At 36.0% G+C, this 25,788-nt stretch overlaps 1 protein-coding gene across 1 annotated transcript in view; it reads right to left on the bottom strand.

Moving 5' to 3' along the window:
- Positions 1 to 1,271: 1,271 nt before the first annotated feature.
- The window catches only part of ZNF326 (zinc finger protein 326), a 36,683-nt gene continuing 12,166 nt past the window's right edge, over positions 1,272 to 25,788 (bottom strand). The window contains exons 5-12 of the mRNA XM_086715175.1: positions 23,448 to 23,853; positions 20,877 to 21,075; positions 14,998 to 15,109; positions 9,330 to 9,477; positions 7,927 to 8,026; positions 5,937 to 6,067; positions 4,057 to 4,152; positions 1,272 to 2,175 (exon numbers count right to left, since the gene is read on the bottom strand). Coding sequence (XP_086571301.1) covers positions 1,807 to 2,175; positions 4,057 to 4,152; positions 5,937 to 6,067; positions 7,927 to 8,026; positions 9,330 to 9,477; positions 14,998 to 15,109; positions 20,877 to 21,075; positions 23,448 to 23,853 — 1,561 coding nt within the window. The 3' untranslated portion in view covers positions 1,272 to 1,806. The remainder of the gene's footprint in view (positions 2,176 to 4,056; positions 4,153 to 5,936; positions 6,068 to 7,926; positions 8,027 to 9,329; positions 9,478 to 14,997; positions 15,110 to 20,876; positions 21,076 to 23,447; positions 23,854 to 25,788) is intronic.

The raw sequence follows: 25,788 nt of genomic DNA, 5'->3' as shown, positions 1-25,788 counted from the left end.
TTCTTTTTTTAAAAAAACACCCACTTCGTGCCAAGAGAACCCACTAATTATACCTCAAAGGGATCTGTTCTCTTTTTACCTTACCCTTCCACAAGTATTTTTAAATAAAGTAGAAACTAAATAAATGAGAAACAGAAGGTCGATCAAGTCCTATTATCCTTAAAATTTTAACTCCTGAGCGCAAAAGCTTTCTTAAGCCTATTTAGGTAAATACAGACTCTTAGATAGGATCCCAATTTTCTCCAGTCGTATTTGGCTCTAAATCCCTGTAAATGGATACAAATGACTTAAAGCTTAAAGATAAGCAAATCTACCCCACAACACAGCCTCCAAAAATGTAATTTTAAAAGTTTTGTTGTATGCAAAAAAGTGAAATTCTACAAATGCCTATATATTCACACACTCAATGCCTTAAGATTACTTAATATTCCTATATATTCATCCATTCAATGCCTCAGTATTTTGAGAAGCTATTTTATTTCATTTGAGTTCCCCTCCAGAGTAAAGATTCAAAGAAATAAGAGCACTATTTTTCAGTGACATAGATGGTCATTTGAAAATAGGCCATCTGGGGGCAGCTGGGTGGCTCCAACCGGGGGCAGTCGGTTGAGCTTCCAACTTCGGCTCAGGTTATGAGTTCGAGCCCCACGTGGGCTCTGTGCTGACAGCTCAGAGCCTGGAACCTGATTCAGATTCTGTGTCTCCCTCTCTCTCTGCTCCTCCCCTGCCCTCACTCTGTCTCTTAAAATAAATAAACATTAAAAAAAAAAAAAGTTAAAGAAAATAGACCATCTGTCAGTCTCATCTCTTTTTCAGTATGTAAGCTGAAAGAAGTTTTTTTAAACTATAAAAAGTTTTTTTTAAAAAGGAGAGAAATATTCAGGAAAGAAATACTTGTTTTTTAGAAAAGTGATTATTTTGCTTCTTGGTTCTTCAGCTACAAACAGACATGACAAAAGAACTAACACAACTATAAAAAATTATTTGTATTCAAATGTATTTTCAAGATTTCAAGATCTGACATAGGCACAAAGAAAAGAAAGGAATTAAAACAAGTATAAACAAGTCAGTTATGGACTGACCTCAACTTGAAATATGTTAAAAAATATTTTAGTAGTACTTTTAAAATGATGGAAGTAAATTTCTTCAACTCTTCTCAATCATCTCGAAATATCCGTGAGCTAAACTCCCACATTAAGGCAAAATCTCATTTTAAATACTAATTTAATTGATGAATCATTTCATTTAAAATTGCTAATCCAGGGAAAGAGTTTTTGTAAAAAACGTTTTATTGCTACAAAGGGAAACATGGTCACAAAAAGCCTTTAAGCGTATCTTAACGCAAATTACTATTCAATGTCCAATGCAGTAAAAAAATACACAGTCAGAGCACAAAATACTTGCCCAATTTATCTCTTCTAGGGTAAGTATTGAAAACATTAATGCACACTTGAATATATACTCCCAACAGCAGCATTTAAGTTCAAATGATTAGAATAGATATACTAACAATACACATCTGTTATCCTTAACACCAATTAAAGTAATAAAAATTAAGCTTAAAAATTATACAAACAATTTATCTAATCTAAGTTGGTAACTATAAAAACTAAACTAAAATAGTCTTACCCTCATTTTATTAAACAAATGCCAAACATTTAGAAATTATATAAAACAAATCTGAATGTGTGGAATGCATGCAACATGGGTGTTAACTCTCATATTTTAAACTATTAAAATTCTTACCCTTTTCCACATTACGAGAGAAATTTAAAGCTTCTTTTAAATCTGACTAATACCCTCTATTTAATTTTCTTCAGGTTGGTCAACAGGGAAGTCAACAGGCTTTTCCTTTGCTGCTTCTTCCTCTACTTCCTCTCCTTCCCCCACTCCTCCCTCCCCCACTGCTTCTCCCTCCCCGGCTGCCTCTCCTTCCCCCACTGCCTCCTGGTCCCCTGCTTCCTCTGTGTCTCCCACTCCCTCCACTCCTCCTCCTTCTCCCACTTCCTCTGCTTCCTCCACTTCTTCTACTTCCTCTACTTCCCCCACTTCCTCCACTTCCTCCTCCTCCTCCTCCTCTTCTTCAATAGGTTCATCAATCTTTTCTTCCTCCTCCTCATCTCCTTCTATTTGTTGATCTTGAGAATGATCTTGAATTTCAAAAGGATTCTCACCCTAAAAACATGAGGAAAAACAGCTTTTAAAATCAGCATATTCATTTTTGTTACCAGTGCAATTTTTATTTGCTGTAACATCAAAAATAAATACAATCTGAAGCTTTTTAATTTACGACAAATCATGACATATTTGTTCAGTACCTATTTCATACCAAAGTGGATAAATAAATTACTGAAGTCATTTCTTTATATTCCATAAACTGGAACGCTTAAAGGCCCATTTTCGTAACCTAATTTCTAAAATCATATGCATATGACAAAAGCAAATATGTGGGTTCTGGTAGAAACAGATAAGAGATTTATGTCCTACTTAATTACACCAGGATTCAATGTACTTCTGTGGTAGGATCTCTGAAAACAGGTTAAGAGTGGAAAAGCTTTGGGGCATCTGGGTGGCTCAGTCGCTTAAGCGTCTGACTTCGGCTCAGGTCATGATCTCACAGTTCATGGGTTCAAGCCCCCACGTCAGGCTCTGTGCTGACAGCTCAGAGCCTGGAGCCTGCTTCGGATTCTGTGTCTCCCTCTCTCTCTGCCCCTCCCCTGCTCATGCTCTCTCTCTCTATCAAAAATAAGTAAACATTCAAAAAAATTTTTAAAGAAAAAAAGTGGAAAAGCTCTGAAACAGTCACTGTAGGAAGCACATTACATCGGTTGGTAATGCGCAAAATTACTGTGAACTGCAGCGAAAATCTGGCAAACACAGCAATGGTACAATTCCATGATACTTGCAGTGAGACAGTCTAACCACAGAGGGCATAGTGCTGGGAATTGGTAAGTGGTGGAAGAATGAGTGAGGACTTTTGGAATGGCAGCACTGCATTGTTGGAAGGACTGTCCATGAGTATCCAGGCAAGGGGGTGAAGGTAGAAACAGTTGAAGAAACGGGATAAATTGATGAACTGATTATATCTTCATAGGACAAAGATTTAAAAAGATATTCTGTCAGACTGAGAGCACTTAAAAGCAGTTTTTAAGACATGACCAGAGCTGACCATGGGCAGAGGATGTTCTGGGGAATAACATCAGGGAACACAGCAGACAGGAAAGCTGAACAAAGGGATACCATTGAGTAACGCGACACCAGTGCTTCTTGAATTTTAATATGTTTCTGAATCAATTGGGATCTTGCTCAAATGCAACTCTCCATTTCTAATGAACTCCCAGGAAATACCAATATTGCTGGTCCATGGATCACATTCATAGTAAAAAATTCTAGAAGAGTTCTCCTTAGTTTAGGTACTTTCTACATAATATGCACATGTGGTAAGCTAAGGAAGCCTACTGCTGTCTAGCTGAACCAGTTAACAGAAGCTGGGGAGATAAAAGTTTATCTAATTTGGAAGTGAAATACAGGGAGCACCTGGGTGACTGAGTCAGTTAAGCGACTGATTCTTGGTTTCGGCTCAGGTCATGATCTCAGTTAGTGGATTTGAGCCCCATTATCAGGCTCCACAGCTGGCAACTCGGAGCCTGCTTGGGATGCTCTCTCCCTCTCCGCCCCTCCCCCACTCACACCAGCTCTCTCTCTCTCTCAAAATAAAATAAACTTAAGGTCCACAGTAACTACACATGTTAAGACATATCCCTCAAGTCCTCCTTTGTTTAAAAATCAAGAATAAAGCTAACATTATGATCTACTATCAGACTCCTGAATTTCTCTCAAATGATCCACGGTGAGAAAGAAATGAGATAGGAATGACTTATTGTTGCCTCTCCCAACAAATCCCAACAATTAGGAAAAACAATGTTTTTACCTATATGCAAGATATTAAGTAAAAGTCTTCCTAATGTTGCACTATATTTAAATATCAGTTACTATGTCACCATTTGATTATAAAGATACAATGTAACCTAAAAAGGTTTTGCCCTAAAGTCTTACCTTAACGAAACGTTCATACCGCGCCTTCACTATTGGATTATTTAAAATGCTTGTAGCAGTCAAGACACTCTCTCTTTTTATTTGTTCTTTATAAGCCTATGAAAAATAGAACACAGTGAGGTACCCGAAAACCATGCCATGAAAATATTTCTATAATTAAAACAACATTGTATGCTCAAATTGCTACATTTAAATTATTTCTCTCCTGGCAAATTAAGCTATAAAGCAACAACTACTGTGACCACAATCTAAACCATCCATGATTAACATAATGAAGATTCAATAAGCCAATCAGACTCATTCACTCAGTTACTACATATGACACATCTAGGTCTACTAAACAGTTACTCTCCTTTCTACTATACATGCACTTTCCCCCACCCTAACTATTCTAACTACTAATTTTCATGCTATCAAAAGAGAAAGAACAATTTTTCATACTGCTAGAATAGTCTTCCTCTGGGCTGTAGTTAGTCTAAGACTGTATTATACAAAGGAGGACAGGTTAATATGAAATGTCTAGTTGCCAGGGCGCCTGGGTGGCTCAGTCAGTTAAGCATCCGACTTCAGCTCAGGTCATGATCTTGTGTTCCATGAGTTCAAGCCCCGCATCGGGCTCTGTGCTGACACTTCAGAGCCTGGAGCCTGCTTCAGATTCTGTGTCTTCCTCTCTCTCTGCCCCTCCCCCAATCACGCTCTGTCTCTGTCTCTCAAAAATGAATAAATGTTAAAAAAAAAAAAAATGTCTGGGGGCGCCTGGGTGGCTCAGTTGGTTAAGTGGCCGACTTCGGCTCAGGTCTTGATCTCGTGGTTCGTGAGTTCAAGCCCCACGTCAGGCTCTGTGCTGACAGCTCAGAGCCTGGAGCCTGTTTTAGATTCTGTGTCTCCCTCTCTCTGACCCTCCCCTGTTCATGCTCTGTCTCTCCCTGTCTCAAAAATAAATAAAACGTTAAAAAAAAAAAATGTCTAGTTGCCAAAAAAGTGTCAAAGGAATGCCAAAAGAGAAGAGAAAGGACGAAGATTTTTAAAAGATTATATGTGCTCAAAGTGACTAACCAAGTCTAAGTTAAATGAAAATCACATCAATACAAAATATGAATTTAAGACTCAGGTGTGCTCTATTTAAAACTTAAGCCTTTAATATTTGAATTTTTAAGTTTGCTTCTCAAACAAGCTAGTTTCTCACAATATAAACATTTATTTGAAATAAACTGGACTAAATAAAACCAACCAATTTAGAAGCAGAAATATGCCAATCAAAAAGAAAACAGTACATTTTTCCTAGAATATTTTAGTAAATTCTACTCAAAAATGTAACAATAGATAGTAACTGGTAATGCTAGTTTTTTTTTATTTTTCCCAGCCATCAGAAAAATGTAGGTTATGATTAAATCTTTCCGTTTTGTTCTAAAACACAAACTCTCTCATAAAACTGTTTTGAACCAACTTAAAAAAGTGTTAATGAAAAAAACAGTTCAATAGCTATGATTTCCTGAATGCTTACACTATGTGTCAGGCACTATTTTAAGTGTCTTTTCTATTGTAACTAACTTAATCTTTAAACAGTCATGCAAGAGCAGAATGATTATCTATCCCCATTTTACAAGTAAGGAAACTTGGACAAAGAAAAGCTAATTTACTTGCTTAACACATCATGTACTGGACCAGGATTCAACCCAGGACTTCTTGCTCCAGAGCCCAATCTTAACCACCATGCTTAACTACTAGGCTACACTGCCTCTCTAGTTATCTTTACAGTTTTTCACACATAAGATTAATAGGACTGTATGTAAGCAGGTAGGTGTGAAACAACAGCCTTAAAGGACAATAAAGGATTAATGAACACTTCAATGACTTCATCAAGACAGGTCAAAACTTACCTGCTTCCCTTTGATATGATCAGGAGATTTTAAGTGCTGCTGCACTGAACTATGCAAAGCAGGGATATACACACTGCATGCACTGCAGTGAACAGTCTCCACTTTCATCATGTGATCATCTGCAGTAACACCTACAAAAGAAAGCCAATTATTAATAAGTAATGATTCATATATTATTTTTGACAAAATGAGTTTTTATTATTTCGTTTCTATGGTTATTCATACCCCCTTCTTCCAAAAAGAAGATCAAGATATGTAGGTTATGTTGAGTTTTTCTACTAGGTTTCATAAATCTGCATATATAGATTAAAACTATGGATAACAGATTAAAATTATAAAGTAGAATTACATTATATTTCCTTGCGTATTCTACAATCCTGCTCTGAGTCCCAGGGGTCTGTCCCCCAAATATATAATATAAAAGAAGACAAATGTTGATTTTTGTACTAAAAAAAAGAATTTCCATAATAATGAATATGGGTAGGCAAGGATAGGGAAAAAGAGGTCAAAATTGGGATTCACAAAAAACAAAATATATGTTGGACCTTGAAAACTGTGATCAAGATTTATTACAAGTGAAGTTATAATGTATGCAAGGGAAAGGTGAGAGAAAATGGCACTTTGTGGGAGTTCCAAGTAATTCAATATAGCTGGGGCACTGAGAATAAAGAAGGGACAAAAGAGACAAAAAGAGCAGGGCCTATATCATGGAGAACTCTGCATGCCAGGCATAGGAATTTGAAGTTTATCCTATAGAGGATGGAGACCCAGTTAAACTTCTTGAAGTACTATAATCATGTAGTAGACTTAAGAGATAAGACTGAAAGTAAGGGTACTAGTTAGGAAAATAATATAACTGCCAAGAGAACGATAAAGACTTGAACAGATGCAATATTTAAAGAGGTAAAGAAGCAGACTTGGAAGATATTTAAAAGACAGAACCAGTAAGATACAATGTTATAGATATAATAAAGTAAAATTACTTAGGACTAACTTTATACTTATGGCTTAGATGGTGGGGCTACCTTCCAAGGAAAATGAAAGACCAGTCTTCTGAGTTTTTGTTTTCTTAATGGGGTGGAATAAGCCCAAAAAGCACACAAAATTTTTTTGATACATTCTTTTTGTAAGACTGCTGAAGAGAAAGGCCAATAAGCATCTCGATGTTCAAGAGAAGAGTTCAGAAGATAGATCTGTGTTAGAGACAGAAGTATGTAAGTAATCAACACAGAGGAGATAGTTTAAGCTCTGAGATTAGATGAATCATAAGGAAGGAATATAAAAAGAGAAGATCATGGAACTGAAAACAGAATACTGGGAAATATCAACTTCTAAAAGCTTCACAGAGAGGGGCACCTGGGTGCCTCAGTTGGTTGAGCATCTGATTTTTGATTTCAGCTCAGTTCATGATCTCAGTTCAAGCCAAGTCAGACTCGCTGTGGAAAGCACAGAGCCTGCTGGGGATTCCCTCTTCGCCCCTCCCCTGCTTGCTCTCTCTCTCTCTCAAAAATAAATAAATTCTTAAAAAAATAATAAAAATAAAATAAAATAAAATAAAATAAAATAAAATAATAAAATAAATAAAATAAAATAAATTTTTTTAAAAGATGTAGTTTTTTTTTCTTTTTTAAAGATGAAAGCATAGGCTTCAGGGACAGAATCAAGAGGAATAAAAAGACAGAAAAACAGAAGAGTTCACTATTTGAGCAAAAGTCCTTAAAGAGATGAGAAGTGAGAAGACAGAATGTAAGAATTCACTTCCACCTAGAGGAAAAGCTGATCTTTCTTGTAAAACTGAAGTGAGAAACATAATGGTAGGTAGTGATAAATTTGTAAACATGAGAAGAGGAAAAGGAGGTCACCTCTGATGACCTACTCACGGCTACCACATATGACTCGATCACACTAGTGGGCAGCATCTACACTGAAATAGATTATGGTAAGTAAAATATATGTGTTAATTTCTAATACACTTTGTTTAAATACTTACCTTCCATAACATCTTTTTCAATTATTTTAACTACTTCTGTTTGATTATTTGTCTGCTGTTTACGAATAGATGTTTTCTTGAATTTATTCACCATACATTCCTATAAAACAAAATAGGAAGAAACACAAAAAGTTTTCACTGAGCTTAGCATCAAACTCAGCCTATGGAAGATAACATCTGTTATATAAGAACTAATATCTGCCCTCAAGGAGTTTATAGTTCAGTTGAAAAAGACTATCATTAAATACAAATACAAATAAATTACTGGGATACTTACAAAAAATATTCACTTTCAAAGTGTATTTTAGGCATAAAGAACAAGAGAAATCAAACAGAGCTGGAAGAGTTAAGAGAGGTCTTCTCAGGGCAGGTACATTAAAGTCCTAAATGACAGGAACCAGTTAAGGAATGAAATGAACAGAAAGAAATTTCTGTAAAGGTACACAATTCTGCATGGATGGGGAAGAATGAATGATCACTGTATTTCTAACCTCCTAACAATTCCATGTCTTTTGCCCAAAGTAACTATATGGACAATCAGCAGTCCAGCTCTAGCCTCTTCCATAAACATCCCTGGCCCCAACTATCCTCACCTTTTCCAAACCCCCCTGCCTACACCCTCACTCCTGGCCCTCCGATTTAACTGTGTCATCTGTGTATAAATGAGTGTGTTCTTTCCAATTACTGTGAGTTCACTAAGGGTGGTATCTGTGTCTTCAGTCCTTGCATAACACCTTTTGTTAAATAGTCAAGAAAAACTGTTGAACTAGTGACCACACACTGATAATAGAAAGGACACTAAACAGACATCAGCTCTCTAGCTCTGAATTCAGACTGCCACTTAACTGGAAGAGTCACTACACTGCTCTGAGCATGATCTTTCATGATAAAAAAGAACTGTGATGACGCTCAAATGAAATAATGAATGAAAGTACCCAGCACAACACTAGGTACACAGCAGACTCTCAACTTAGGATAGCTGATTCTGCATCAATAATCAGGTGTTAGAGGAATTCTTTTTCCTGACACCTCTGCCATAAACTACTGTAAAAACATAACATATTCTCTCAAATTACAAATCTAAAATCTTTACAGAGGAATTCACATCTAGTTTAAAAAAAAAAAAAAACTCTCTAAGTGACTCTTAAAAACTGAGAACTGAGGGTTGATGGGGGTGGGAAGGAGGATAGGGTAGGTGATGGGCATTGAAGAGGGCATCTTTTGGGATGAGCACTGGGTGTTGTTTGGAAACCAATTTGACAATAAATTTCATATATTAAAAAAAACTCTCTAAGTAAGTAGTCAATTAAATTTTTAGAAACTTGGAAGAGAGATGGGAAACTGAAAAACTAAGAAATTAAAATACAAATAAAGTGCCTCTTGATTTAAAAACAGCTACTTACATGCAAAAACTCCATAACTACTTTATCAAATTTGGTTTGTTTCTGAATATGATCCAATGTTTCCTGGTGTGAAGAACTTTCCAGATGTAGCTCAATATCTTTTTCTTCAAACGTTCGGAATTTACAAAATGAACATGTGAATGCCATTCTATAAAGAAAAAAAAGTTTTCCTTAAATATTGCCTTATTTACTGAGAGTTCATAAGACCATGCCAATAAAACTAATTTTACCAAAATAAATGATTTCCTTTATACCATCTTATGGTTGATCTAAATTTAGCTGAAGTCAGAAAAAACAGTATTTCTTTAAATATTTGGCCAACACTGCTATTATATACCACTTTGCAAATAATGGAATCAGTGGATCTATTTAATCTAGTCCTAAGCTATCCACTTCAAGTTTAGAATTATAAAGCCAAAGCAAACTTCCAAAAATACCAAGTTCTGAAGTTCCACTACTTATTTTTATACTCTGTTCCACTCTCAAGCTTGCAGTCCACCAAGGCAATAACCAACAAAGCCAGGTGAACATCAGACAACCATAATTCACTCCTTTGGAGCTGTTGGGTGACCAAAAACCCTACCTTCTAAGGACCACTTCAGGATGACTGACAAGCCTAGATAAATTTAGAAGCTCAGAAGCCACTCCAATATGAATTTCCCTCTTTTCTCCTATAAAGTGTTCCTATCTTATGTATTCTTTTTATTTCCTTTTCATTGAATTATAACAATAGTTTCTTCATTGGTTTGTCTCTACTCTCCATTTTCCAATTAATTCTTTTTTTTCTTAATGTTTGGTTTTTTTTTTTTTTTAATTTTTTTTTTTCAACGTTTATTTATTTTTGGGACAGAGAGAGACAGAGCATGAACCGGGGAGGGGCAGAGAGAGAGGGAGACACAGAATCGGAAACAGGCTCCAGGTTCCGAGCCATCAGCCCAGAGCCCGACGCGGGGCTCGAACTCCCGGACCGCGAGATCGTGACCTGGCTGAAGTCGGACGCTTAACCGACTGCGCCACCCAGGCGCCCCAATGTTTGTTTATTTTTGAGAGAGAGAGAGCGAGTGCACACAAAAGCCAGGGAGGGGCAGACAGACGGAGACACAGAATCTGAAGCAAGCTCCAGGCTCTGAACTGTCAGCACAGAGCCCAATGCGGGGCTCAAACTCACCAACCGCGAGATCATGACCTGAGCTGAAGTCAGATGCTTAACCAACTGAGCCACCCAGGTGCCCCTCTAATTAATTCCTTATATCAATATTATATTAATTTTCCTAGTTAAAACTTCGGGATCTGGAGCCTACTGCTGGGTTTATATCAGAGCCCCCTTGTGAGACACTGGGCAAATTACTTGACTTCTCTGGATCACAGTTTTCTTATCTTAATGCAATGAGAACCCTTATAGAAGTATCATTGAGGATGGAAAAAAAAAAAGTATATAAAGCCCTTAGAACAGTTCCCACCACACAGTAATAATTCAATTAATTAGTTACTTCCTAAAAGAGACAACAGCACTTTACTGGCTTCACTGACTTAAGCATCATAAAACAAAGTCAAAACACTTTTAGCTGCCCTTAAAAAAAGTTTTTAATCTCTCGTATATCTTGTTGGCTTTACCCACTAAATACTTTTATTTTTTTTTTAGGTTATTTATTTTGAGAGAGAGAGAACACAAGTGAGCACAAGAAAGGAAGGGCAGAGAGAGAGGGAAGGAAAATCCCAAGCAGGCTCCACACTGTCAACACAGAGCCTAAAGTGGGACTTGATCTCACAAACCGTGAGATCATGACCTGAGCCAAAATCAGGAGTCAGACATTTAACCAACTGAGCCACCCAGGTGCCCCCCTACTAAATATTTATAAAGAAAAATTTTTTAAGGTTTATTTACCTTTGAGAGAGATGGAGAGACAGAGGGGCAGAGAAAGAGGGACACACAGAATCCGAAGCAGGCTCCAGGCTCTGAGCTGCCAGCACAGAGACCGATGCGGGGCTCCAACTCACAAACCAAGAGATCACAACCTAAGCCGAGGGTGGACACTCAACCAACTGGGCCACCCAGGCACCCCATCCCCCTACTGAATGCTTTTAACAGTATCTGGCACACAGTATGTCTTCATTAAATGTTCAAATTAAATCACACTTGCCAACCCCCACTAGAGCCCTGTTCAATCTACACAGCTTTCCATATCCAGAATATGAATGAAAGGTCCCTGTTTCCTTGCTGTAACCTCGAGCCATGCCCTCTACCAGGGCTGCCTAACAGCTCCTACCATTTATTTTATTTATCCTACCATTCCCAAGTCAGTTCAAATACTGCCTCCATCCATTTCCCTGATTTTCCTGCACTCCTACTGAGAAGTCACCTCCTGTAAGATCACTTTGTACTTCTCTTCTGGCACTCTTCCCTTTATACTATTGTTTGTTTATAGCTCTCACACCCCTGTCCCCTCCCCCCGGCTCCCTCTACTCTATTATACTGAAAGCATTCAAATATCCAAAAAGAATGTATCGCAAGAATAGTTATTTATTGTCAGTCTCTTATCTTCCTAACTCAAAGCAAAACTGCTCTGATAAATTATAATAATTTTAGACTATTGTAAAGGATTCTTATTCTAAAATGACAACTTAATTGAACTGACATACTTTAGCTATATGAGATTTATATTTATAGCTAAATGAAAGTTCAGTTCTTTCATTTTCTCCAATTCACACATGTATATTAACACAGATATATCATATCCAAAGCTTTAGTTTTTTTAAACTTTTTTTTAATGTTTATTTTTGACAGAGAGAGGGAGCACATGCGCGTGTGCACGTGTGCAGCGGAGGGTCAGAAAGAAGGGAAACAGAGGATCTGAGGCGGGCTGTGCACTGACAGCACAGAAGCCTAATTAATGTGGGGCTCAAACCCACAGCGAGATCAAGACCTGAGCCAAGGTCAGACATTTAACCGAGGCACCCAGGCGCCCCCAAAGCTATAATTTTTAAAGGGGAAAGTATTCAGGGGTAAATAGCAAAATTAATCTCATAATGTAAAATCAGCTTCAGATTCCTATACACCTGAAACAAAGAGTTCATTTCACTGTTTTCACTAATCCCGTCACCCATCAAAAGAAGGAATTCTATCCACAGTGGCAGGGATACCGTCAAGAAACAAAACTACCTGCCTCTTAACACTAGAACTTCTTTTCATGGGTTAATTCTTAAGAAGCTTAATCCTATTGTTTCTCAGGTGGCAACAAATTAGGAGTAACATATCAGAAAGAGCACAGGAAAAGGTTATTAAAGCTGGACAGAGATTACAGAAGTACAGCTTAAACAAAAGGGGTTTGAACTGCACAGGTGCCTTATACACAGATTTTTTATAGTATAGTTCTGTAAATGTATTTTCTCTTCGTTAGGAAAACCAAGTGGCTCGGTTGGTTAGGCGTCTTGACTCTTGATTCTGGCTCAGGTCATGATCTCACAGTTCTTGAGCTCCAGCCCCAGGTCTGGCTCTACAATGACAGCACAGAGACTGCTTGGGATTCTCTCTCTCTCTCTCTCTCTCTCTCTCTCTCTCTGCCCCTTCCCCTTCCCCGCTCACGTGTGCTCTCTCTCTCTCAAAATAAATAAACTTTAAAAAATATATATTTTTTCTTTTCCCTAGCTTACTTTATTATAAGAATACAGTATATAATACAAATAACATACAGAATATGTTTATCAACTGTTTAAGTTCTCAGTAAGGCTTCCAGTCATCAGGTGGCTATAAGAAGTGTTGGAGGAATCCAAAGTTACAGATTTGTAACTCTGGAGAATTAGCACCCAGAACCCCCATGTGGTTTATGGGCCAAATGCAATACCTATCTCACTAAAATCAAAGACAGTCTAAGCAAACAAAAAAATCTGGGAATTCAGATGCAACTGAATTTTCTTTTACCACATTTTACATAAATAAAATCAATGTATATGTTACAACCAAATAGTAACAAAGAATATCCTGTTTAATATGAAAGAAAACGGACAACGTAAACATATCTCCATGGAAAGGTCTGCAGATGCTGCTCTTAAAATATTATTTTCTGAACTAAGATAAAGTTTTAGACATATAGAAAATTCACTTACATGTAATATTTCATTCCCCTCATGCTACACAAATTAACTTTTCAAGATTTTATTTTCCTAGCATAAGCAGCAATTTCAGAGAAAGATGACGAAAGAAGGATCAAATACTGTCCTTTTGAGAAATTTTCTTAGACGTTTTCATGCACAACTTTACACGTTATATATATATTTTTTTTCTATTTTGCCTGCATTTTCTCCATGTTACTACAGGCTTTATAGCCTTCATTTTCAACAATGGCCTAAGACCCCATAGAGGGATGTGTCAAAATTTACACATACTTGACTACTCTCTGTCGCTGATATTTGTTTCATGTCTGGAGCTATTATAAATAATGCTGTAAAGGGCAGCTTTTTAGATTAAACTTTTCTACTTTTACATTATCTTCCTGGAGAGATCATGGACTATAAAAAAATTCAAGACATTTTTAAGGACTGTTAAACTGCTTCCCAGTAGTTAAAACCATATTATTTGGTTACCAGCAATTATAAGTATGTGCTTTGATTGTATCCATGTTAGTAAATCAATGTTTCTTTTCTCCTAATAAAATGCCATGCTATTATTTAAATTCCCAGTTTATCTTACAATGAGTTTCAGCGTTTCCCCTAAAACTATGAACTAGCTATTGTTCCTTCACCCAATCATATATTAGGCATCTTGTTTTTACTTTTTAAAAAATACTGGTTGGGTGATGTTTACCTTAGATATTAATCATTCTTGTGTTTATAATATTTTCCAAGTCTGTCTGTTTTCAAGGTGTAAAGTTTTATTGAAACTAATGTGGTCATTATTTCCTTTGTAATTTAATCTACCACTTTTAAGCCTAGAAAAAACACTTCTGCAGCAATTAAAATATTCTATTTTATTTTCCTGTTATTTTCCATTTTGTAGGTTCTTTAATCCAATGGATTCATCTTCACTGGTGTAAGAAGAGGATCTAAACTATTTTTCTTATTGTTCAGTTGTTCAAGCAACCCCCCCCTTTTAAGCAATTCTCCTTTTGTTTGCAACATTTGTATTATATATTACATTCTTACATATAACACATGTATTTAGAGGTTAATAATCCTATTATACTAATAGCCTTTTTTTAGTGCCACATATTTTTAACTATTACAGCTTTCAAATGTTTCGATTATCTAGAAAAGCTAGTACCTACTCATCTACTCTTCTTTTACAGAATCTTCTTTGGAATCAAGATTGACGACACTTGTTACATTTCTACTATTTAGTTTTTCTATCCAAGAATATCACTATGTCTCCATGTAGTCAAATCTCAAGACTCTGTGGTTTTCTTCATGTCATGACACATATTTCTTTTTTAAGAATACTGTATTTCTAGGTATTTTTTATTTTTAAATTACCATTAGGGATGGAACTCTTGTTTCTTATTTTTCTCAGTGTGACTGCACATAAATACCAAGAATCAAAAATATTCCTATATATCTTTGATCAAGCCTTTTCATTTGACCCCATGAATTTTCTCACATTCCAACTGATGTATTTGCATTTCCTAGGAAACTGTTTTTTAATAAGACCAATTTTCAGACTCTACTAAGCACAAACCTGTATCCATCTCCATATTTCTCACTGTTTTTTTCTCTTCTGCGCCTTTGTTTTTCTCGCCGAGCCTCAATACGTCGCTTTTCTTCTTCTTCATTTTTAGGATCAGTTTTTGCTAGGATATCAACAAGAGTCAAAATTAAATATCATTTTTCCATCCTCCCTTTTCAGTTCCCACTTCATAAAGCATTAAACATGCAAGGTATATTTGGTGATCACAATCTAAATTGAACTCACCAGAAAAATCAGTTTGAGATTAACCAGCATTTCTTAAACTTCATTCATTTGAATATCATTACCATGGCTTCAGTGTTTTGTTTTTTTTTTTTTTTAATTTTTTAAATGTTTGTTTATTTTTGAGAGAGAGAGAGAGAGAGAAACAGAGACAGAGCCCAAGATGGGGAAGGGCAGAGAGAGAAAGATGAAGACACAGAATCTGAAGCAGGTTCCAGGCTCCGAGCTGTCAGCACAGAGCCCGACATGGGGCTTGAACCCAAGAGCCATTAGACCATGACCTGAGCCGAAGTCGGACGCTTAACCGACTGAGCCACCCAGGCACCCCTATGGCTTCAGTGCTTTTAAGTAAGTTTCTCATGTTCATGACAAACTGCAGAGTAATTACAACTGTAGAAATTAGATCCTTTGAATCACCTAGTGTAGTCACTAATCACTCATAAACATCAAAATTACCCAGAGACACTTTTTAAAAATGCACATGCCCTGGTCTACCCCTCTTCCCTAAATCCTTATTTAGGATGGAGTCAAATCATCTGTATGTTTTAAAAGGCTTCTCACATGATTTTGATTCAAAGTTTTGCTTTGGATATTACATTTATTTTTAGAAGGTACTGTTGAGGATGTAGTATTATCATATTACACAGAATCCCCTTTATGAGGACAAAGGGAAGAAATTTTTCATGGTTTTTGGTACCAGGAAAAGGTGTATTTCTTCTGGAAATTTAATTTGCTTTTAATCTGGTGGACTGACAATTAGAGACAGTCACATTTTCCATCTGTACATTGTTAAAAAACTGAGAGGCAAACTGAAAATGAAATTAAGAAAACCATTTCATTCATATTAGCATCAACAAAACTAAATAGGAATAAATTTAACAAAGGAAATGTAAAACTTACACAGTACTTAAAAACTACAAAACAGGGGTCCCCGGCTGACTCAGTTGGAAGAACATGAGACTCTTGATCTCAGAGTTGTGAGTTTGAGCCCCATGTTGTGTGTAGAGATTATATAAATAAGAAGATAGGTAGGTAGACATATAGGATGAACTTACAAAAAAAAAAAAAAAAAAACCACCACAAAACATTGTTGAAAAGAGGTTAAAGAAGATGGAAATAAATGGTTCAGAGATTAGAAGACTTAACGTTGTTAAGATGGTTGTACTCCCCAAACTGATCTACAGATTTAATGCAATCCCTATCAGAATTCTAACTGATTTCATTACAAACATTGACAAGTTGATTCTAAAGCTCATAAGGAAGGGATCTAAAGTAGTGACAACAATCCTAAAAAGAAATACAAAATAGAAAGACTCACCCTTCATGATTTCCAAACTTACTACAAAGCTACGATAATCAAGATACTGTGTTACTGGCACAAGGACAGACCTATAGATTAGCAGAACAGAATTGGGAGTCCAGAAATAAACTCATAAAACTTTGGTCAACTGGTTTTTAGCAAGGATGCCGAAATTATTCTGTTGGGAGAGAACAGTCTTTGCAACAAATGGTGCTGGGCAACTGGACAGCCACATGCAAATGCTAAAATACAAGACCTAAATGCAAGAACTATAGCTAGAAAACTCTTCCAAGAAAACATAGGAGTATATCTTTATGACTTTGGAATTTGGCAAGGAATTCTTAGATATACACCCAAAAGAACTGGGCAGCCAAAGAAAAATAGATAAATTAGACTTTATCAAAATTAAAAGCTTTTGTGCTTCCACACCCCTCCTCCCCCAACCTTTCTTTTAATGGAGGAAAGACGAAGAATATGGCAGATCTTACTCTAGACTCTCAATGTCTTCTATAACTTACCTGGACCTAATATTCAGCAAAATAGTGACTGTTGAGAATGAATTTGGGAAAATACAAAGACACAATTAGATGGTCAGAGTTTAGATTGTCTAAGCAGAATTAGGGACTTAGAAACTATTTCTGGTCTTCCAGAGAACACACATTCCTAGTTATTCAGTATTTTTATCTTAAGGACATGTCTATGTCTAGTTCTTTTTCTCTTAAGTAAGTAATGCACTGCACCATCAGCGCAGAGCCTGACGCAGGGCTTGAACTCACAAACCATGAGATCATGACCTGAACCGAAATTAAGAGATGCTTAACCAACTGAGCCACACAGGTGCCCCACATAATATTTATTATTTGAATTTGCTTTTGTTGTCACATGTACAATAAAACAAGGTGTTATTTTGTCATTGAAACTTTTTGAAATTAAATTGTATACTATTTTACCTTGTAAATTTTTACTTTTGATGTGTCATGTCTGTGATTTATATTGTTTATATCTGTCACTGAAGTTGGCATTTCCTGATTTTAAACTTTTATAGAAATATTTTGAAGTAGCTTTGGCAGTTTGACCTCTTGTTTCTAAAGTGCTTTCAGGGGCGACTGGGTGGCTCAGTCGGTTAAGCGTCTGACTTCAGCTCAGGTCACGATCTCACGGTCTGTGAGTTCGAGCCCCACGTCGGGCTCTGGGCTGATGGCTCAGAGCCTGGAGCCTGTTTCCGTTTCTGTGTCTCCCTCTCTCTCTGCCCCTCCCCCATTCATGCTCTGTCTCTGTCTCAAAAATAAATAAACGTTAAAAAAAAAAATTAAAGGGGCGCCTGGGTGGCGCAGTCGGTTAAGCGTCCGACATTCAGCCAGGTCACGATCTCGCGGTCCGTGAGTTCGAGCCCCGCGTCAGGCTCTGGGCTGATGGCTCGGAGCCTAGAGCCTGTTTCCGATTCTGTGTCTCCCTCTCTCTCTGCCCCTCCCCGGTTCATGCTCTGTCTCTCTCTGTCCCAAAAATAAATAAACGTTGAAAAAAAAAATTAAAAAAAAAAATTAAAAAAAATAATAAAGTGCTTTCAAAGAGATCATTTTTAATAAATACTAGTTAAGGGGCATCTGGGTGGCTCAGTCAAATGAGCATCTGACCCTTGGTTTTGGCCCAGGGCATGGTCCCAGGGTCGTGGGATCAAGCCGCACATCAGGCTCTGAGCTGAGCATGGAGCCTGCTTGGGGTATTCATTCTTTCTTTCCTTTCTTTTTCCTTCCTTCTTCCTATCTATCGATATTTTTTCCCTCTCTCTCTCTGCCTCGCCCTCCCTCTCCCACTGCCCCTCTCCCCCACACACATGCTCTCTCTCACAAGAAAACAACAAAAACTAGGTGAGTAAATAAGCTAAATCCTTTTTTCAACATTGCATATATTATAATTTTCTTAAAGCAAAAGTTTATTAAAATTCATCATCAATGATCAAAACAAACAGAATTAAATCAGAGTACCTGACAATAGCCTGACAGTATTTAATTTTATCCTTTTTGTTCTTATTGTCTAAGTTTTAAATTTTTGTTTCATGTAAAGGTTGACTGGGTTTTTTTTGTTTTGTTTTATTTTTGAAATATGAAATTTATTGTCAAATTGGTTTGCAAACAACACCCAGTGATCATCCCAACAGGTGCCCTCCTCAATGCCCATCACCCACTTTCCCCTCCCTCCCACTCCCCCATCAATAAAGGTTGAATGTTTAAGTCTGTGTTTTTATCTCTATAAGTTAGAGATGGCTAGAATATATAAAGAATATTTTCAACTCAATAAAAAGACAAATAGCCCAACTAATAAGTGAGCAGAACATCTAAACGTGCATTTTTCCAAGAAAGGTATATGAAGAGCCAATAAGCACGAGAAAAAATGCCCACCCATTAGTTATTAGGGAAATGTAAATCAAGACCACAATGAGATACCATTGCATACTACCTGGATGGTTTGAATCAAATAGATAACAAGCCATAGCAAGGATATAGAAAAATCAGAACTCTCATCTACTGCTAGTGGGAATGTAAAATGGTGCAGATGCTTTGGAAAACAGGTGGTTCCTCAAATGATTACACTATATGATCCAGCACTTCTCCTAGATATATATCTAAGAGAAATGAAAACACATGCTCACACAAAAACTTATACACAGGTGTTTACAGCACTATTCATAGTCCCCAAAAGGTAGATACAACCCAAATACCCATCAGTGAATGAATAAAGAAAATTTGATTTGTTCATATAGTGGAATATTTCCAGCCATAAAATGGAATGAAGTACTAATACCTGCTGTAACTTGAATGAACCCTGAAAAGACTATGCTAAGTGAAAGAAGCCCATTACAGAAGTCCACATTTTATACAATTTTTTTTTTCATATGTAAGTTTAGAATACAGGTATCTATAAAGATAGAAAGTAAGTTAGTAGTTGCTCTGGTCTGTGGGGTTTGTTGGGGGTAATGCCTAAAGGGTACCAGGTCTCTGAGAGGAGATGAAAATGTTCTCAAATAGATTAGTGATATTTGCACATATCTGTGAATACACTAAAAACCAATGATTGGAACACTTTAAATGGATGAATTATAAGGTGTGTGAATTATATCTCAATAAAGCTTTTTTTATTAAAAAAAAGTTCAGAGCCAAATTACTGTTACTTATCTATGCTGTTTTATTTTATTTTTTAACTTTGTAACATATCTCTACACGAAATCAAGTATACTTGACTAAACTACATGACAGTCAAGGATGTACCTAAATAAAAGCTAACAAAAGGTCTTCTTCAGACTTCTTTGTGAAAACACATAACAGCAAAATAATATACACCAAATATTTTGTCTATTTTTACATGTACACTGAATTACTTTTTGTTTTTTTATATTTATTTTTGCCTTGATGACTGAGAAGTGTTGAGTCTTTCCAAGTAAGGTGAAGTATAAGTCTTTCTATTTTGTTTCACTTTTTTAGGACTGTTTTCACTATTTTAGATCCCTTGCAACTCCTTATGAGCTTTAGAATCAACTTGTCAATTTTTGCAAAGAAGTCAGGTGGAATTCTAACAGGGATTGTGCTAATAAATCTGTAGATCAGTTTGGGGAATATAACCATCTTAACATTAAATCTTATGATCTTTGAACCATTTATTTAGTTTTTCCATTTATTTAGATCTTCTTAAACTTCTTTCAACAATGTTTTGTAGGTTTTGAATACTGTTTTAAGTTTTATACTACTTTTGCTAAATTTACCTATTTAGTCTTCTTGATGCTAATATGAATGAAATGGTTTTCTTCATTTCATTTTCAGATTGGCTCTCAATTTTTTAACAATGTACAGATGGAAAATGTGACTGTCTCTAAGAGTCGTCAGTCCACAAAATTAAAAGCAAATTAAATTTCCAGAAGAAACACACCTTTTCCATGAACCAAGAACCATGAAAAATGTCTTCCCTTTGTCCTCATAAAGGGGATTCTGTATAATGTAAGAATACTACATCCTCAGCAGTACCTTCCAACAACAAATATAACACCCAAGACAAAACTTTGAATCAAAATCATGTGAGAAGCCTTTTAACACATATAGATGATCTGACTCCATCCTAAATAAGGACTCAGGGAAGAGGGGTGGACCAGGGCATGTGCATTTTTAAAAAGTGTCTCTGGGTAATTTTGATGTTTATGAGTGATTAGTGACTACACTATGTGATTCAATGGATCTAATTTCTACAGTTGAAACTACTATGCAGTTTGTCATATGAACATGAAAAAATTATCTAAAGCATTAAATTTTTTAAAAACTAGAAGTACCATAAGCCATAGCAATTATGTTTTCTCACTTACTGGGTGATTTGCTGAGGCTCATCTTCTCCACAGGCTTTGCTAGCTTGGGTTTCTTGATAAAGGTTCCACCAGGCTTATTAAATGGTTGCATCATTTTTCTCTTTATTCCTCTTGCAGCAGCAACTGTCACATTGGTGGGTTTGTTTTGATAGTCAACAACAATTCCAGGTCTATGAATGCTTCCAAAATCACTCATATGCTGCAAATTTGTGAAATCAAGAAATATTAGCATAATATCTAAAGATAAAGTATGAATTCACACAAATTTTACCTGTTATCTATCTAATAATTTTCACCTGAAAATTACCCAGAACTGAACTAAATTTTACATGTCCGCTCTGAATAAACACATGGAAAACCTTTGTAAATTATTACATGAACTCAAATCCAGTGAATTAGTATTTTTATTTCCAGTAAAACAAATATGGATATTTCCTACCTATTTTTTTAATGTTTACAATTCAAAATTGAGATCATAAACAGCAAATGTGCCTGTCAGATTATTACCACTTGTACAACTCTCTGACAACTCCTCTTCAGAGTTCCTAATTGATGTTTTCCCATGAAAAGACCTAAAAAGACATCTTTATTTCACTAAAACCTGGCTTAAAACTAAGATGCATAAAGAAGACCATATATGAAGTTTGAAGTAAAAAAGATCCAGAAATCATTTAGGATTTCTCCCTGTTGAAAAAGGGAATGAGAAGGCGAGATGGAACATTAGTATGAAATAGGAGAGTTAAAGCATAACCATGCATCAACTTCCAGGACACACTTCAGATAAAGAATTACATCTGACGTTCCATTCACATTCTTACCTAGAGAAACATATTCTGACCCAGAAGCCCAAGAAGCAAAAGTTTACAGACGAAGAGTCATGCAACCAAACGACTCTTGTGTCCCTTTCTCTTCTCTTATCGTTAACAAAATCCACTACACCAAGAGGCTACATGTCCATAGAAATTTATTCTGCTAACCTTACTTTTAGAAGATAAAGACTGAGGAGTAATCTGAAGAGAAGGATCCAATGGGAATTGTACAAGTGAAGATTAAAAAAGAAAAGTCCTGTTGGTTCATCTACTTCATTAACAGGAGGAAAGAAAGAAAAGTCCATTCAGACTAGAATGGTGAACACAAAGTACAGGAATACCTGTTTTTCTATTGTGAAAACAAAATTGATATTTGAAGTCTCATTAAGAAAAAAATCATTTGCCTAAAGTAATATACAGCATGAAAAATGTTAAGTGTTTTCCAAATTTTCAAACTGGAATCGATTTTCAATTTCAAAACCCAAAGCCTACTAACCCCAACAATTTTCAATTAACCTATAGTCATTAATTATGGTGGAAGAGCAACGTATCAGTTGCTTACATTTATATATATGCTTAGGAATCCCTATCTAACCTAGTAAACTTGAATAGTTTAGTGTTTCCAGGTAACTTATAGAGTCACATTAGAAATATCTTCATTAATTATCCATTAAAGGTGCAATGCATTTTACATCAGTAAAGGGTAACTGTTATCAATGCAAAATTTCTACACAAAAAGGACAAACTACACTGATGTACCAAAAGCCAATGAAGAGACAAAAACATGTGCCCTACTACATTTTTTATCAGAAGTACTTTCCTCTGCAAAGAGACTATTAAGAGTAACTGACTTAATTAAACCATTTCTTACATTAAGGCAAAAATACAATATCTTTCATATGACCAAACTATATAACTCCACAATCTACATACACTTACTAGTAAAATTTCATGTCAGTCAAGTTACCTAAGAACATAAGTCATTCTCTTTATACTATGTCCTGAAATAAAACACTTGAAGACTGGTATATTTATTCATGTAAGCAATAATTTACAAAAGATTACTTCCTAGGAAGGAGCCAGAGACATGTCTGTACAAGTAGGAGCTTATTTCTCAATAGTAAAAACTAGTGACACAAGGGAAAACGAAACACCCAGCAACAGGACATATTGCAAGAGAGTAAGTTAGTAATTATATTGACCACAAATCATTCTACAACCTATTAGACATATCAACTTCTTCACCATGTAAACATAGCTAAGCTACCCTCATCTATTATTACCGACTTTTAGTCCCTTGTGTTATATGTGAAATATGGAGCTCTGAAGAAATTCTATGTGCTAGAGTTAGCAGCAAAGTATAAACATTTTATCATACATTGCACCTTTAACCTACTCAAAAACTCCAAAGGGTTGGTTACCTTTTACAATAATCCAAGAACTGTCCCACCAGCAAAACTGCTAGTGTTTTACAAGGAAAAATGCAACTCCTTTTAACCCCTTTTAGACCAAAACCTAATATCCTCACCTTTTTAATAAAGGGAGATTTGGCAAAACTATGAACAATCATCTCACACTGCCACTTGTTTTCTGAAGTGCTGGAAAAACTTTTACAGGCAACCTAAAAATTATGCTTATGATTCAGCTTTGCTTCAAAATACACTGGGATGAACAGTGTTTATTCTAGTTGAAAACCGTGGTCTTGAAAGGGTTTAAAAGAGTGACTAGTGAAAAGAATCTGAAAAGATTCTGTTGTACTTACTCCTCGGCCTCGGCCTCTGCCTGTTGATGGTCCTCCAAAAGCATCATAGTTTCTGCTTCCAAACGTACTTTCAGGATAAGCAGGCGTTCCTCTCCCCCGAGAGCCTACAGGTGCAGGCTTCATATGGGGTGAAGAAAAACTGCTGTAGGAAGAGTAATTCTCTCTTCCTCTGTCCTCCATAAACCCAGGCCTCAATTTTGAACGGGAGTAAGGTGCTTCCCAGCTAGACCCGCCCTGGTTTCTACCTCCGAAAGAGTCAAGGCTATTCCGGTAGGAGCTCTCAAATCGACCACCATAACTACCTCCGAAGCGGCTTTGTTCGGGTTCATTAAAACCATAGCCAGATCTGTACAGATCTCGCCCACCCAGAGAAGACCTGGAGTCGTAAGACTCATAAGGTCCAAACCTGGAAAAGTTGCACAGTGAGGGAAAAAACAAAAGTAAGCTTACTAATGTTAGACAATTCAAAAGACAAATTATCAGATGACATTTATCAACTAAAATTCATTTATACCATACTGGTTTGCACAGTTCTACTTTTATTCACACCCTGATTAGGGCTGGGCAGTTCAACATGAGACCAGATAGAAAGCTATCTGAGTCAGTTTTTAAATATGAATTGAGTTAAGTAAACCTTAGCTTAAAAATCTGCTTTGTGGCAGCTTTTCTATTTTATTAAAAAGATTTGTCTGTCAGTATTTAAGCCCAGCCCTAGTCTTGGAAAAAGTCATTTGCTAAAGTTCACAAACTACTCAAACTTTCTTTGAATCCATCCCTAGTACTGGAAAATACCAAATATTTACAATATTTTGGCTTTCAATAGGGACATAAATTGAAGACTATACCAATATAGGCTATTTGTGACACAGAAGAGATCCTTTTTGCACCCCTAATAATCTATGTAACAAAACTGCTTGTGTCTGTAGCAGTCAAAATTTGGAGAATTATCTCTGCTTACAAAATTTGATATCCTGCCCAACTTTGGGTAAGGTCAATAATCAATCCTCAGTCACTTTCTACTTGTAGACTAGCAAATCTAACAAATCTAGAAGAATAAGCACATAAAATAGAACATAAAAGTAAAAGACCACGAACATATATCCTCTGCATATGAATTTTCAAGGCAGATGAGAAAGAGTACATTTTATATCTTCAATTATTTAAAAAATTATTTCCTGGTAGGAAATTATCACATAAAACTACTCTAAAAAAGGGAGCACACCGTCTCCTCAAGGTTTTAATAGAATCAACAGAAGAAACAAATCATCTTACTTCTCACAAATCCAAAGCATGGATTACAAAAGTTGCTTCATAGCTTACAACATAGTTTTATAAAGGCCCACAATTACACATGAGATAAACGATAACATCTACATAGTTTATCCACATCACATTTACAATGCAATAGGGCAGTAACGGATATATTAAAACAGTTAAATGTGTTACATTACTTCAATTATTTACAGATCACTAAATAGAATGTACTATTTATTTCTGAATCCTGGTAACCGTATAAAAATTATTCCTCTTTCCAGCTCTTTTTAAAACATCTATCACATAAGCAAAATTGTTGTATCTGTTCATTTTCTTGATTTTCCTCTACTATTAAACCATAGTGGCACACTTGAAGCAGAAAGAAGGAAAGTAAAGCATCATTCAGTCCATCCTTAAGGAATCCGGATCCTTCATTTTATGAAGAAGGAGGATAGTTTCAAATGTTACCTAACTAGTTATACTTAGTAGAAATATCTGTGCCTTAAAAGGTATACACTCTTTGCCTGAAATGTGGTCAACCCTACGGCCTGAGTAGTTCAACTAGTGTTAAGCTTTACACAGTATCAACAGTAAAATATAAAAACAATCTAAACTCTAGTGCATTAAAATAAGCAAAGGTATAGTATTCATGGCTTTAATACAATGCTCCTAGCTTAGAGCACAAGTGTTTTTGGTCTAAGTAGTATCTGCCAATAAATAACCTAGATATGGACTTAAAGAACATTTTATTATTACAATTTGCTCCTACAACTTACTCTAAAATTAAAATTAAAAGAATAACTACCTTAAATGTTTCTCAGAAAACTGAATGTTGCTAGACTGGTTCAGTTAAACCCATTCCAGTCAAAGACTGCTTTGCTGCTTTATAGAACACCCCACATCAGAAAAGACACTTTTAAAAATCATAAAGAAAAAGGTTCACAGATAATATTTCCAATAACATTTTTATATCATTTGTTCAGAACATTCTGACTGATGAGGAGTTAAAAGTAAAGGAAGTAAAAAAAAAAAAAAGAGTTCACTACTAAAAGACAGAAAAGCTTACTCTATTATAGTGAAATGAAAA

The sequence above is a fragment of the Puma concolor genome, chromosome C1, assembly GCF_028749965.1.
Source record: "Puma concolor isolate L17-30 chromosome C1, mPumCon1.1.hap2, whole genome shotgun sequence".
NCBI classification, from domain to species: domain Eukaryota; kingdom Metazoa; phylum Chordata; class Mammalia; order Carnivora; family Felidae; genus Puma; species Puma concolor.
Note: the sequence above shows the minus strand (reverse complement) of the source record. Positions and strands in the feature narration are given on the sequence as shown.